Source organism: Ctenocephalides felis, unplaced genomic scaffold (genome assembly GCF_003426905.1).
Source record: "Ctenocephalides felis isolate EL2017-DRISC unplaced genomic scaffold, ASM342690v1 CF-g0.4_SCAFFOLD_01170, whole genome shotgun sequence".
Lineage (NCBI taxonomy): Eukaryota > Metazoa > Arthropoda > Insecta > Siphonaptera > Pulicidae > Ctenocephalides > Ctenocephalides felis.
The window spans coordinates 61,324,364-61,340,472 of NW_020537324.1; the positions used below are offsets into that span (position 1 = coordinate 61,324,364).

Here is a 16,109-nt window from a genome sequence, read left to right on the forward strand (position 1 = left end):
CAAATTTTCATTTTCGATTTTTTTGCGATTACTATAACTTGCCCTACGGAAAGTTAATAAATCTAAGAGGTTTCTTTAGAAAATAAATAGTATTATGAGAGGAAAATCTGACATATTCAGATAATATAATGAGCTCGAGATATGCAATGCAGCGTATTTTACAAGACAGTAATTTAGCAAATAATGGAAAATCTTTTCATTAAACTACCTCAGTCCATTTATTTATAATCCAACTTTTCATACTTGTATACAGATATACTTATGTCATGTCTAAGAAATCCTAAATTTTATAGACATAGGTAATTTATTATTATAATAATAATAAAACATCTAACATGATATAACTGAGACAGCAAGGCAAAGCAAATAATATTCCATATTAAGAAGATATAACAATGTTTATAGCAGCAATTTTTAGTATTAATTTAGTAGTAAATTTAAAGTTCAAATTCTATTCAATAACCATTCATTTTTTCATTCAATGTTTTTATCGTGATCTACGTATAAAAATATAAACTGACGTCAAATAATTTAAACAAACAAGTGATAAAATTGGTGCATTAACAATTTAATGGATTTGTAATGCTATGCGTCATTATTTGTTGCTCGTTTGTTATTTACATAAAGTTGTTATTTGTATTACACAAATCACTAGTAAAATAATTAATTGGCTCACTTGATAAATCATCTTTTAAGCAATTAAGAAACTGTTCGAAATAGGCGTAACTATTTGGTGATTTAATATTATTATTATTTTCCTAAAAAGCTATACTGAAAAAATGTAAGAGATCCATCCATGAATAATTAAAAAATAGATAATTTACTAAAAATAGCTTAAATTAATTTGATGTGGTTGATAATGTATGAGGCGTCTCCACCGTAATTATTATTTTAAAATTATCTTATGTAATGAATAAATGTTAATAAACGCATGCAAGAGCTTTAAAACTTCTTAGTTTGCAGAATTTGTAATGAAAAACATATGAATAAAATAAACATAAGTTTATAGACATAAGTTCATAATAAGTTATGAACTAATTCTGGACCTTTTCCAATTTGTTTTTATTAATTATTTTAAACATTATTTTATTTTATAATTATTTTAAACATTCTAGAGATTTTTTTCTTTAATTAGTAAATTTTAATAATGTATATGAGAGATAATCGGTTATATTGAAGGAAAAGACATAGAACAAAATACTTTTTGTTCAACTTTTTTAAATACGACATGTTCTAATTGTTAGAAAATTATCACACAAAAAAACATATAATATACTCTAGGCAAAGCAAACTTTCCAATGAAAGTCCGACTTTTCTGAACTACTTTACTTTTTGTAAGAGTTTTATATTCATAAGAAACAGTATTACATATAATATTTTGAACCACACTGCGTATTTTGGTATTGATCCATGCGGTAAAATTACAAGAACAACTTACAATTAGTATTATGTAATACTTTGTGCTCTACATTTGATATCAAGTCAATATTTAAGATCATGTAATAATTAACATTTAGTTAATAAGTCTAATCATATTAGCAATGTTTCTTATGCGATTGTTCTTAAGGTTAAGGATCAAATATATTAAAATATCAACTGCAATTTCGAAATTTTATAAATTTTATAAATTCTGGCATCTTTTTAATATATGTCGGAGCACACACACACACACACATATATATATATATATATATATATATATATATATATATACTCCAACGGACTCAAATGCTTCCAAATTTATAAGAAAAATCTTCTGATAGTTTTAGCTCTTAATATTAACTTTAAGATAGTCCGCACTCCAACCAAAGTTTCACATGAGAATAAAATTCTATGTGTTTTTTAGAATTTCATAAATTAGCGATCAGTGAATCAAAATTTAGAGAATAATATTGTATTTGCTTATTTTGATCACAAATAAAAAAAAATACAACAAAAATTTGATATATTTTATATAATTGCTTAGAAAGAAGCACTAAGAAACTTTAGTTAGAGTGCGCACTATCTTAAAGTTAATATTAAGGCTTAAACTTTCAGAGAGTTTTTTCTAACAATTTGGAAGCATTTGAGCCCCTGGAAGTAAAGTAATTAGGAAAATCCATATTAAGGACCACCCTAATATGTGTTTGTATTTTTTGTTAATAGTTTTTTTTAATTTAATTATTTAGTGTGTTTTTGCTGTTGATTGTTGTTGAGACATATTTATCGAGACTGTACAAGATTAAGTAATTATTATATTTAATTTAGAAGATTTATTCACAATAAAAAGACAAATTTAGCAAAAACCAGAATGACTCGTTTATATAGATTTGTATATCATTCATATGTACACATATATAAATAAATGTCTATATCATACCGTTTTACTCAATGTTGATAAACAGTTATCAAAAATTAATTCAAACGGATATGTTTTGTTGACTATCGAAAAAAGACAAAATTAATTACGAAATATAATATTTATAGATGAAATTAAGTAAAAATATGTTTTTAAGTAATGATAGCAAACATTGCTCACACAGTTAAACAAAAACAACGATAACATGACCCATTTAAGTTAAATTAATTGACATATTTGGTGGCATGGTACGTGCACGTGGTCAGGCATGCACTTGACACGACAAGGACAGAGCAGACAAGGGGGCGCCTATTATTATCAATAAGTAATAGATTTTTTAATGATTTTGGGATCCCCTTTCACCCTTGATGATACTTCGTGATATTTAAAATCACCCCCCGTATTTTTAGTTCCGTAAATTTTTTTGAAAAAAAAAAACGGTAAAAATAAATACACGTGATATCTTCGAGGTCTATAGACCTCTCGCATCCCCATCTGATATTTTGTGATTTTTTCCCAAACCTCCCTCCCCTTAAAAGCCTCTCTCGTGATTAATGGACGCCCTCCAAGTAGCTTTCAATGGGCCGCTATTTAAATATTAAAAGTTAATTGGTTATAATTAGTTAATTAGTTATTATAAAAGTTATATTAGCATGTCTAGTTTTAATAATATGTACATATAAAAAACTATAAAAACAAATAGAAACCTACTACTCATCTACTACTAATGAAATATTTTATTTATCTGATCTTATTTACTTTAAGTGAATAAATATTGTAACAACATTAGTAGAGATGTAGACATACATAAGCAGATTTTAAAAAAATATACAATATGGTTTCTGATTCTTTTTTTTCTATTTTTTTTTATTTGTGATCTTGCAAAAAAAATGTAATTTTTGTATTTATAAAATAAAATATGTAATGTTATGTAATTACATGTCTAAAATAATTATATTATCAAATAATCAAGAATGTATTGATTGATTTTGTATGTTTTCAAAAGTCAAGACAAAGTAATATTAATTTTAAATACCAAAATATTGTAAATAAGGAGATGTAACACATTATATGCAACGTTTAACAAATTAAAGCAGTTACATTAAAAAAAATAATCTTTTCTCGGAATAATTGCACATGTTTTCAATCACAATGCTTTAGTGAGTAGTTTGTGATTATAAAAATAATTTTATGTATTAATAGATTTTGCATTTTTTTAAATTAAATATTAATATCAATAAAATTAAAGAATATTCATGACTTAAAAAATATGATATTAATTATTAGTTTCAATATATTGTAAAAAAACAAATGCAATAACACTTAATAAATTAAAACCGAATTATTTAAGAAAGATATTTCACATTTTCATTTAAATCAAGCCTAACAAATATATATATATATATATATATATATGTATATATATATGTATATATATATATATACATATATATGCAAATATGTACATATTTGCTCTTTTATCACATTATATTCTAATTAAAAAGTTAAATTTTGAATATATCACGTGAAAATTCCGGGCTAGCAACAGAACATCTTTATTAACAAAAATTAAGTAATACCGTTAATTTAAAATAGTGAATACAAAAATTTGTGCAAATAAACTTATAGTTCAACTTTTATATTTCAATTAATATTTTGGAAATGAATAATCTCACTTGCAGCATACAATAAATTTAATGATACTTTTGAGTTTTTTTTTAATAAATAGATAAACAAATATAAACATAACATATGCTTTAAATATATCATTGATTTTAAAAACTGTTTGATTATGCGTGGATTTTAAAATAAACATCTTCGCATCATCAATTCTAAATAATTCTTTACAGGAATAAATTTGATCAGGTCTATAGAAAATAAATAAAAACAATACTGTATCAACATTCAAAAGTCAATATAATCGTACGATTACGAATCAGTTCGAATTGCAAATTTTTAGCATGGCTTGATCTATTATGCTGTGAACTCATTAAAAAAGCAATTAAGAAATATTTTCTTTTATCACTTTCAAAACAAATAGATAGTGTATTGTAAAGTTATGCGCTTTAATAATTTATATAATTTAATTTGCTACAATTTATCATTCACTGCAACAAAAATATTGACGAGGAAAACGAAACCTTTCTTACCTATATAAATGATAAAACACATTTATATAGCTTATAAAACGAGTTATAAAATAATTATATAGCTTATAAAGTTATAAAGATAAGTATAAGTTAATGTAATCTGAAAGCTAAGAATAGCTAAAAATATTTGTTCTAATATAATCAATTCAGCCGATCACCTTGAAACACTCGAAACAAAGGGACCATATTAGTAACATCCAATTTTTTTTTTGACTACAAATCTACATCAACAAATATTAGTAAAATATCTAAAATTTCAGATAAATCTAAAATAAGTATGTCCTTATTGCTATTGGTAAATAAGCCGCAAATTAATTGCTTTCAGTCAACCAATAAAATATGTAAATAGAAATGCTTTAAATGTAAAAAAAATGTTAATAAAAATTTGCAATTAATATTATATAATACACGTGTACATGATATTTTTATTATGTTGCTTCGCTATTTAATTAGCATTCTAATAGATAAATTATTAATAATTATCATAACAAAAGAATGAAAACAATTTCTGCAACTAAATTAATATGATGACTTTTTCAAGTAAAATATTAATGTTCTATAAAATAATGTTCTAACTTATTTCTGTTTATTTTGCTAAAAATATTAATTATTGGTATAGTAGACTAAGTACCTATTAAATAGTAGTTAATTATTGGTATAGTAAACTCTATTGAAATTATTACAATCAATACACATTTTGTCAAAATCGAATTTATAGATCGATTAAAATATGTATAATGATGGCGAGTCATATTTAAGAAAAATGGGCATTTTTTGATAAAAAATTTAACATGGGTGTCCAACCAGATTTGACATGAAAATTTTATATAAAGTCTGTTCCGGAGATGGCTTGAAAATTACATATAAATTCTGTTTATCAAAATAAAAATTATAAAAATTATCACGTACAATTTACATTGGCATTCACATTTTTGTGATGTATCCACAAAAAATTACGAATATGAATCTATTGCAAGCATATATAACTATCTCTGTGATTCTCTCTTATTACATGAGAACATTTATTTTCTCTTTTAAGATTTTAACAAAAAAAAATCTAAGACTAAAAAATTATGTAGCTTAATAATCTTTACTTTAGATTTGATTGCCTACTTCGTCTTTATGACTTTTATTGATTATCATGATTCACTTATTGTTAGTGAAAAATTGCTCACTAAGAACGTCTCACAAAATCGCGCAGAAGTTTTTACTCTATTAATAATTCATTTAATTAATTTGTTTAACTTTAAACACAAACCATAAATTAAAACAATATCTTATATTGATATTTTTTCTAAACCCTGGTATGTGTTTAACTATAATCGCGAGCAACGATTTCCAAGGTCTTTATTTGGCACACGACGTTTGTTATACAATTTTTCAATTGATATTTAATGTTTACTAATATAAACGGTCTATAGACAAATTGTGCTTAATAAAGAGTCAATTTAAATTAAGTAGAAAAATGTATCTCCATTTTTCTATATTGTTCGATTAAGAGCTATAGAAAATATAACGTAGTAAATACGTGATTAGTATTTTATTTAACATATGTAAATATGTATGAAGTCTAAAAATAATATGATAAATTTACGAAATAAAATACGCTATTTGCAGACTTCCATTATTTTTAAGAAGTTATTTTATTTAATATTACATTGCATTACCACATTTATAAATATATAAAATGCAAAATAATCATACATATATTCAATTTTGTTTCTACCTTAAATTTGAAATGTATCAAAAAAAAAAACTAAATAATATTCAAATATAATAAATAATCGTGACACATAAGATAAATATACAGTATATGGTTTTATATGCTAGCATAGTATTGATATGCGCATAAATATAGGATAAATGGCAATATTATATATTGTAAAGCCTGTTCAATAATATATTATAACGAGTCGATAATAATAATAGTCATTATGAACCGCAATGACATCCACACTTTAACCCTATTATAAGAAATATCCCGAAGCATATTCTTTAAGAAATGAAATCGAAATTGAAATATTTCATCGACATAACTGCAAGTTAGAAATAAATATCAAGAGAAAAGTAGAAAGCTTTTGTGCAGCTGTCATGATATTTCACATTGACTCATTCAAATCACATTTTTTAATATCGTAAAAAATGCTAAATGTTCATGTAGAAATAAGCTATAAATGTTTTGATCATGCTAGTTCAAAATCACTCATGCTCTTAGAATACATTATATATAACATCTCACCGTATCGTTAAATAAAGGAAATAATGATATAAAAAGTTTGAAATTAAAATCTTATGGCAAAGATGAAAAAATCTCTTTGACAAAAAAAAGTGTGGTATTAATAATAATATCACTTGCAGATTCAAGGTAAAACATCCTACTGACACATACCATAATAATATTAAGAACATGACTACAATGATATGGCATATGTATATATGTTTATATCAAACACAAAAATGCAAAAAGTTTATTCATAATACACTCACACATATCCAACTAAAATACTTCAGATAATATTTTTTTATAATAATAAATATTTTTTGGTTAGATCTATATGAATAATTTAAACAAAATTTGTCTATACGCTCTAATATAAATTAACCTAGCCTGAAAATTACATTTATACTCTCTCGATTAATGAGACATAGACATCATAGTTCATTCAAAATGTTTTATATCATAAAATTTGTACATTTGTAAAATTCAATTAGGAATTTTCCTTAAAGATTTATGGTTTCATTAAAACAATTTGCTTTAAAACTTGAAGACAAATTTATAATTATCTACAATTATTACAAACAAACTAAGACTTAAATCTTAAATCTTTTCTAAAAACAAAACATCTATGGTTGATATTTGTATGTGCAATATGTTATATTTTTAAATATGTATTAATTAAGCCTTATACAATTTCAATATGTTATAAAACATTTTGAACAAATTGTTTGCTCGTCATATGCACATCAATTTAGCACATTCCAATTTTGGTATTGGAAATACATCAACATTTTCACTCATAGCATCATGTTATAATTTCATTATTTTATCATTAAAATACATGATATTATATCCAAAACATAATCCAAATCAAGTATCGCCAGCTAAAAACACCAAAATCTGTTCATTAAACATATACCTATATGTAGCTAAACTCAGTCTTTAAAATCATATAATATATTTAATTATATAATAGAATACTATAAAAATGTATATAAAAATAATATGGATAATCGTAACTTACCTTCATAATTAATGTGAAATATAAGCAAACCGAACACAACACTATAAAACAAAATTAAAAATAAATATACAAGTGAGGTCGTATAGATATCTACTCGAGACCATTGCTTGAAAATATTTAGATTTGATCTATTATTTGAATATAATATCATCTTACTTAAATTTATATTTTATATAAAAAGCTTATGATACATTGTTTAGATCTTAGTATATTTATTATACTTTATCAAAAACCCAATAAAACTTATTATCAGTATAAAAACTTACTAGAGTATTAACCACACTGAAATTAGCTACCACTGATTTTCGAAAGCTAATATGTATTCTTGTATTAATTAAATTTTTATATGATTTTCTACTTTTTCACATCAAACATTGGCAATACAATGAACAAATGTTTCAATCACAACAGTTGGAGATTGAGTATTGTCAATAAAATTAATATTAATTTATTTACTCCTGAAAAAAATTTCAATGAATGGTAATTAAAGTATCACAGTTTATTAAAATTTATTTTCAGGTCAAAGATTAATCTCAATATATAGATATTATTGACACAATTCAATCTACAAAAGACTGTAGTGCATTTGTTCCACTTATATAAATTAAAATTCATTTCAAATTATTTCCGTCACTCAATAATTGTATACCACTTTTAGAATTTGTTCTATAAGAGTATCATTTAGTTAAAAAAAAGTTCATCACAAATCTCTTAATTTAAGAAACTTATTTTGCATGCCAATTCATTTTGCAATGCCTCCTCCAGGGCATCAAATTAAGAACCAAATTAAATCTCAGAAACCATTTTTTAGAACGTACCAATATTGTTCATTCATGTGCCATTAGAACCCGTCAGCTTGGGTAGCGGTCTTACTAAGTATAATTTCTCACCTTGTTTATTGGTATAAATAGGTGCTCTTTGGTAATGATCGACTAATTGATCAAGAGTGTGAAACTTTCTCTGACCTATGCAGTACAGTGCGCCTTCAACATGCACTCGAAAATGCTTATTACGGCCAGGAGCTTTGAGAGATACTGAGTAGTCGCCCATCTATAATCAAATTAAATTAATGAAAATTTTTGAAATAAATGAAAGAATCCTTCAATTTAGAAGAAGGTCGACAATATTTTCAGAATAAAATTACTAGCAAAATACTATATTATAAGGATCTCTCATACCAAGAGTTTTTTATATTATACTAATAATAAGCTAATTCTTAGAAACTCGAAAAAAATAATTATCAAATTAGTGGTGCATGGCATCGTGCCTTAAGGTAAATTGCTGCAACTTCCCGTACCAAAAATTAATTCTTTTATTAATTGTTATTTATTTTTTTAAGCTTTGAAAAAATAAGATTTTTGAGAGATTTTAAATTTTTGAAAAAAATTGAATTTTTAGAAAAAAATGTCTTTTATTTTGAAATATTTTGGAAAATTTGAACATATTTCAAAGCAATCGCACTGCTTTAGAGCAGCAATATCAAAGCGTGTAAGCGCCGCGCCGCTGTCTTACGGACAAACTATGTTAAAGAACCTATAGAAATGTTAACAAAATTGATATATATTATTAAAATCTCCACAAAATATCTGATAATTTGCCAAAAATTTAATCAGTTCTTCATGTCAATACAAGTAAAATGTTTTTTGAATTATTAAAATCGGACACTCCGTTCTCTTAAAAGCTGAGTTACCGTTTTTGGCTCTTTTTGCCCCGCATCTTCGAAACGGCTAGACCTGCCTGTGCCAAAAACTAATCAGCACGTCTCCTTATCAATATGAATCGAATGTTTTTTGAATAATTGAAATCGGTTAAACCGTGTTCCCGAAATCGTCGACGAAAATTTGTATCCGCGCACACAGGCACACACACACACATACATCCAGTTTTACTAAGGCATGCCAAAAAGTTCAAAAATCTCTGAAACGTGAAGATATGTAATAATTTTCATTTTCGTTTTTTTGCGATTACTATAACTTACCCTACAGGAACTAGTTGCAAATAGTATTTTGTCTTAATGCTACATGAATTTTGCAAAATGTTTAAATAATATATTTATTCAATAAGAAATCAATATATTAATTTATGAGTGATTTATAAGTATACCGAATTGCTATAGTTATTCAATATTACACATTATTATGCACGCAATGTTTTCTAAAAGCGCGGCCGATTAATTCAAATTTTACTTTATTTTCATAATTGAACTTCATTCATATTTTGATATGTTCATTAAGACCAGATACACTATCGTCATGCAAGGACTCATTAAAGTCGTCGAACAACTAACTACGAAGAAACGGCTTGGCCGATTCTTTTGCACATTTCTGCGAATTCTAAAAAAACGGCTCAATCGATCGTACCAAAAAACTCACCATTGTTATGTTCAAAAAGTTAATAAATATACAATAACTTACATTAGTTTCACTATCACGAATAAGAAAATCTCCATCATGACCATGTTGATTTAGTATTACATCACACTGATTGCGTGTAATACAACCATAATACCAGGGCTTCCCAGAAAGATGTGGCCTATCTGCAACCGGTTTACATCTATCAGTTGTACCTGGCGCATCATTATTACGTCGGTCCAGAGAATCCGTGCCTTGGCCATCAGCATGGCACCCACGATCCCTAATTAATTTATTTATAAGATTCAATCATTATATATATATATATATATATATATATATATATACATATATACATATATATATATACATATATACAGACACAGATATCCAAAACTGTGTATAAATGTTTGTTTACCTATAAGGTTGCGATAAGTAGTCTGAAAGTTCTTGTAGATAATTGCGTGGAACTAACCCTACTTGACCCATACCATTTCGTGCTTTAAACCTAAAAGAGCAATTTTGAAATTTGTAACTGTTATCTACAAAAAAAAAGGTGATTATAAAAAAAAAAGTATCTGACCATTCAGGATCTGCTGGTGGTCTATCAAGAATTTCAAGACGGTCTCCTTTTTCAAAAGACAATTCTTGATCATTATTTGAAGAAAATGAATACAATGCCACCTAAAAATAGTTGAGGGGTATAAACATGAGTGATCTATATCTGAAAAATTGATAATAGTTTATGGAATAGAAGTCTGTAACTCACAACAATATCAAGAACATTTTCAGCCATGGCATATGTATGTAAAGCTTCATCGGAATCGCCTTCTTCATTGGTATAATTTGAGGGAAACCAACCAGCTACATTTCCACTTTGGCCACGCCACCAGCCGTCATTACTTTTTTCTAAGATTAAGATACGGGTTCCTTTTGTTAATGAAAGCTCATCAGGCTGTTGAGCTTGGTAGTTGTACTTTACAACAGCAGTTCCTAAAAACATGACATATATTTTAAAAATTGCTATCATTTTTTTAATAAGTTTATTGCAGCATGCTATTTTTTTTTTAATAGATACATACCAATAGCCTCTGATGGATCAGCTGGTACTCTTCTGGCCATTGTTGGAGAGTCTACAGATCCGTGATGGTGAGAAGGTGATCCACTTGATGGTAGAGTCTTAGATCCAGTGCCTTTCTTAACTTTTTTCTTTATACTGTTGATAATAATGTGATAAAAATTAATTGGTTTTAAAACAAATTTGAGTTAATAAATTAAATAATAAGAAAACAATTTAATATATGCTTAGAACTTCAAGCATATAAAATATTAATGCTAGAATTACCTGTCAAACAGTGAAGGTTTTTCTTTTTTCACATAATTGCTTGGAACATATCCTGATTGATTTCGTGAGTTTTGAACTCTCCACCAATGTTTCGAATCGTCCAATAACAGATAACGTTCATTTTTGCGCAAATCCAGTTCTTGTGAGCCTTGCGCAGCATAGTCATATTTTGCAACAACATAGCAGACATCTTCTTGATTTGTTTTACCTTATTATTATAAATAGATAAATAACATCTCTTATAATAAATGCAATATTTAAAAATCTATAAACACATTGATCTCTCAATAACATAAATTACTGTGCTTCAATTTTAAAAAAATTAAAAAACTGATTTGCAAACATATTTTCTGGGGCTTTTCAATTTTAAAAATGAAAATCAATCAATGGTAAAACTGACTCAAAATTTATAATCAAATTATAAAGTGATCAATTTATATTTTGAATAATCAAAATTATAGCAAAATTCTGTAAGCACTACAATTGGGTATACAGATCATAACAAGTAATTTGAAAATATACTATCCGATAAAAGAAAATACAAATTGTTAAGACCCAATTAAGAACACTAAATTATAATCAAAATATATAAAAAGTATTCACAATCATATAATGTACAGGAGCAAGAGAATAGTATTTTGTAACCAAATTTTATAATAAACATTCTGTTTTATACCAGATGTTTAGGAGTTACTAGCACAAATGAAGGATCATCATAACAATTTCATTTTACCGTGTCTCATATTGGCTGCCATGTGGTGTACTGGAGGAGGTGGTCGACTTTGATTTAGTGAGTGATTTTTGTTTTGCCAAGAGGTTGTGGTTGGGTCATTACAGGCTCCCGTTCCACGCATAGACCGCGTCTCCAACATTCCTCAAAGCAAATGCTTAATATCTAGAGATAAATAAATCATAACATAAATAATAATGTAATAGTTATATAACAATTATTGTAATAATCATATAACAATTATTATAAAAATATGTTGCTGGCAAAGATAATAATCATTTTAAATTAAAAAAACGTCTGACAACAAACTATTAAATGTACAATTAAACTGATATATAATTGAAAATTGGTCAAATTACATTAACATAAGGACAACAAATACTTCATTTTCAAAATTATGTTCGACTACGCAAATGTTTAAAAACGTTAGCTATCTATGTCTATGTGTTTGTTATAAAGCATCATAGAATTATTCATAACAAAAATATTAATATTTCAAGATTGCAAATGTGTTTTAGTCCAGCAAATCACTAGTGAAATATTTGTATGTTTAAAATGCACATTTCATACATACATGTCACAAAAGTAATCACTTAGCATACCAAATGCCACTTTTATACATTATTAACTTATTCAGAACAAACCACATTAACGTTAATATTTAAAAACAATGACACTACGGACCTCACCCACTTTCTCCACATTTACAAATTCAGACAAAATTCGATTAAGAAAACTGCATTTGATAGATTAACTTGTTCTCCATGTTTTTTCTTTAGTTGACAGCGATTTCAGTGTTGCCATATTCTACATTGGTGATTTCTGTGAGAGATAGTAAACAAAGTTTGAGAAACAATAATAAATAAAGTTTATTTTAATTTTTTATTGATAAAATTTATTTATTGTCAAGTAGATTGCTTTGAGAACTCAGTAATTAGATAAATATTTATATTATCACAATATGTAGCCGCACAAAGAAATTAATTGTTTGTTGAGTTGTCTTATTCTTATTTAAATACTTTAATTATTATATACTAATAGTAATAATTCATCATTATTATTTTTAACTTTGAGAAAAAGTTGTTTGGTTAATTTTCTGTTTTTCTTGATATTTAAAGTCATTCTGAATCGTTTAGACCAGGGCTTCTTAAACTATGGGTCGCAACCCCAAAAGGGTGTTATAATTTTTGTATGTTTTCAATAAATTCTCAAACTATATATTTTTATTTGTAAATGTGTAATTAATTTATTTTTGAAGTACAACTCCTTTAGGCGCGGCCAGGGTGTAAATCTGTACAAATGCAACGGAAATTGCGTTACGCCCAAACTGTACTTCATTCGCTCTCGGTGAAATCATTTCAATACGGGTCGATTGTGATTAGTCGTCCTGTATGTGAATAGAGATCTGTCGTTGTATGCTCGATATCAACAAGGAAATCGACATAGAAAGATAAATAAACAATTTAAAACTACATCGTAGTGCAAAACTTGATGCCTGAATCAGAAGAATATTTTACCCTGTTCCTTGAACATAATACAACAAATTAAACATTTGTGCCGTGTACTAAACGTAAGTTTATTGGTTAGAAATTATTTCTATATTATCCGTAGTTTCTATAAATCCTTGAAGTCATTACAATGGAAGATATTTTTTAGGCAAGACAGATATTACAGCTTAAATGCCATCCTGCACAGTAGCAAATAAGTTTTACTTCAATCGCGTGTGAACCTTAGGCGCAAATGTGTATGGGATCATCAAGAAACTCGCAATCATAGGTGAGGTCGCATAAAAACTCGCAATCGTAAATGGGGTAGAAAAGGACAAAAGTTTAAGAAGCCCTGGTTCAGACTAAAATTGGAACAAGAATTGTTTAATGCGTGAATCACCAATATATACTATTAATTTATCTATTGCAAATGTGTATGTAATAAAAGAATAGTATATATTATTGATTAATTATTTATTGATTTTTACGTCGACGTTTTCTCAAAAACGACTGAACCGATTTCAAAAATTTAAAAGCCTGATTTGATGAAACCTGGCAGGAACTCGCGGCGTCCGCCAGAGCCGTTTCTTTATAATTGGCAGCATAGATAAAAGAAGATTATAAATATATATAGATTGGCAAATTGGTGCGAAATTTTTCGTTAACATTTTCATAAAAAATCCTGAACTGATTTTAAAAATTCAAAAACAATCTGTTATCGGCAGGAATCGTGCTCGTTAAATTTTTTGATCATATTGATATAATTCCAATTGTGTACTTTCTAAAATATATAAGTGGTTTTATTATAAAATATCATCAATTTTGACTTCATATTTCATACCAAAAATTCGTCAATGTCATTTTTGTAGAATTCTGTAATTTTATAACAAAAGAAAACGTTTTAATAATTGTCAAAATAAAAATGATGTTTTGAATTTTGTGGATTACGATTTTAGTCTTTTCTAATTTTAATTCAATTAAAATATAAAATTATTAATCCTTTTTAATATCGAATAGAAAATAATTAGAGATGGCTACAACGGAGACCAAACCCAAAACGAAAAATTCGCGTCGCTCAAAACCGGATCCGGCCATCGCTAATTGGAGACCAGCAACGATAGTTCCGCCGCGACCACAAATTTGTTCATCAAAATTTCAAGGCAAAAAGCCCTTTTATCCAAAGTTTTTGCAAGAAGATAAGAAAGCTGATCTTTATCTGTTGCTTTCCGAAGAATATCGACGTATGTGGTTTAAAGCGTTAGATGAATATTACATAATTGAGCAAGAAGAAAGTCAACCGATGCCGAACAGACCTTATTTAATTCGTAATAGAAAGCCGAAAAGAAATGCACCTGACAAGATGGAGAGGTTCATCATGAAACGCTTCCAGAATATTACAGCGAAAACCGACACGGGAGATAAACATAATAAGAAATCAATAGAAAACTTAGAAGGGCCGTCTAAATCTTTGAATAAAGGTGGTGAGATGAAAGGCGTGCATCAAGGATACTGCACCGCTCCTGTTGAGACATTTCGTCCAATTGTAACCGTTATCAATAATGTTGAAAAACAATAAATTGAGCAAATGTATTAATTATTTATTATTATACACGTTATACACACAAAATATTTCATTGGTTTTTATTTGTTTTTCTCTAACATTAGATTTATTTTGTTTTACAGATATTTGTCTTCAATAAATTATCTTCTTTTGTCGTCTGCGTCCCTTGTGAGTTTTGTGCCCTTTGGTTTTTATTTTCTTGTGATTTCAAAATTTTATCCCACGAGTTATCTACTTGAGGCGGAATATTTTGAAACTGTTTTAACTTGAATATTACATTCTTTTTATGTTCTAAATGTACTCTTCTTTTATCACACCTAAACTGAAATGGCCTCAACGGAAACGATTTGATTTCTCGTTCTTCATTAAGAACTGTATAGTATTTCTGCTCGTCCCACCATTTTCGTAAATATTCATTAGACATTAAATAATGCATATTAATGAAATCTTCGTTCAAATAGCCTGGAATAAATGGTTCTCTATTTTGAAAGGAAGAAGATATTATATTGTCCTTTCTTTTAATAGGCTTCGATGGTCTAAATGTATTTCTTCTAGGTTTATATTTAATTTGACACTTGCTGTTCATTTTTCAAACCCAGAAAACTCTTTTTTGAACCAACCCTTCATAAATTTGACCCCAAAATTATATAAAACGTCAATTACATTTTAGACTTCTAGATCGCTTTGTGTATAAAATAAATACCTAATGGAATATTTTGAGACTTTGTGATCTGTATGAAACTAGTTGTGTGTGGCATCGTGCCTTAATGCAAATTGCTGGAACTTCCGGTACCGTAACGTAATGTTCGAGGTTAATTAATTAAGTAAATGTTTTCAAATAGATTATTATAAATACTGTTTTTTGCACAATTAGCTCGGTATCTCCAAAACAGCTGGACCCGCCA

The 16,109-nt window shown here is 27.1% G+C and overlaps 1 protein-coding gene across 1 annotated transcript in view; it reads right to left on the reverse strand.

Moving 5' to 3' along the window:
• Positions 1–8,306: 8,306 nt before the first annotated feature.
• Positions 8,307–16,109, reverse strand: part of LOC113366548 (cytoplasmic protein NCK1) — a 56,276-nt gene continuing 48,473 nt past the window's right edge. Inside the window, exons 2-10 of the mRNA XM_026608173.1 lie at positions 12,731–12,978; positions 12,160–12,321; positions 11,427–11,634; positions 11,164–11,297; positions 10,851–11,074; positions 10,665–10,765; positions 10,500–10,589; positions 10,145–10,364; positions 8,307–8,780 (exon numbers count right to left, since the gene is read on the reverse strand). Coding sequence (XP_026463958.1) covers positions 8,562–8,780; positions 10,145–10,364; positions 10,500–10,589; positions 10,665–10,765; positions 10,851–11,074; positions 11,164–11,297; positions 11,427–11,634; positions 12,160–12,298 — 1,335 coding nt within the window. The 5' untranslated portion in view covers positions 12,299–12,321; positions 12,731–12,978 and the 3' untranslated portion in view covers positions 8,307–8,561. The remainder of the gene's footprint in view (positions 8,781–10,144; positions 10,365–10,499; positions 10,590–10,664; positions 10,766–10,850; positions 11,075–11,163; positions 11,298–11,426; positions 11,635–12,159; positions 12,322–12,730; positions 12,979–16,109) is intronic.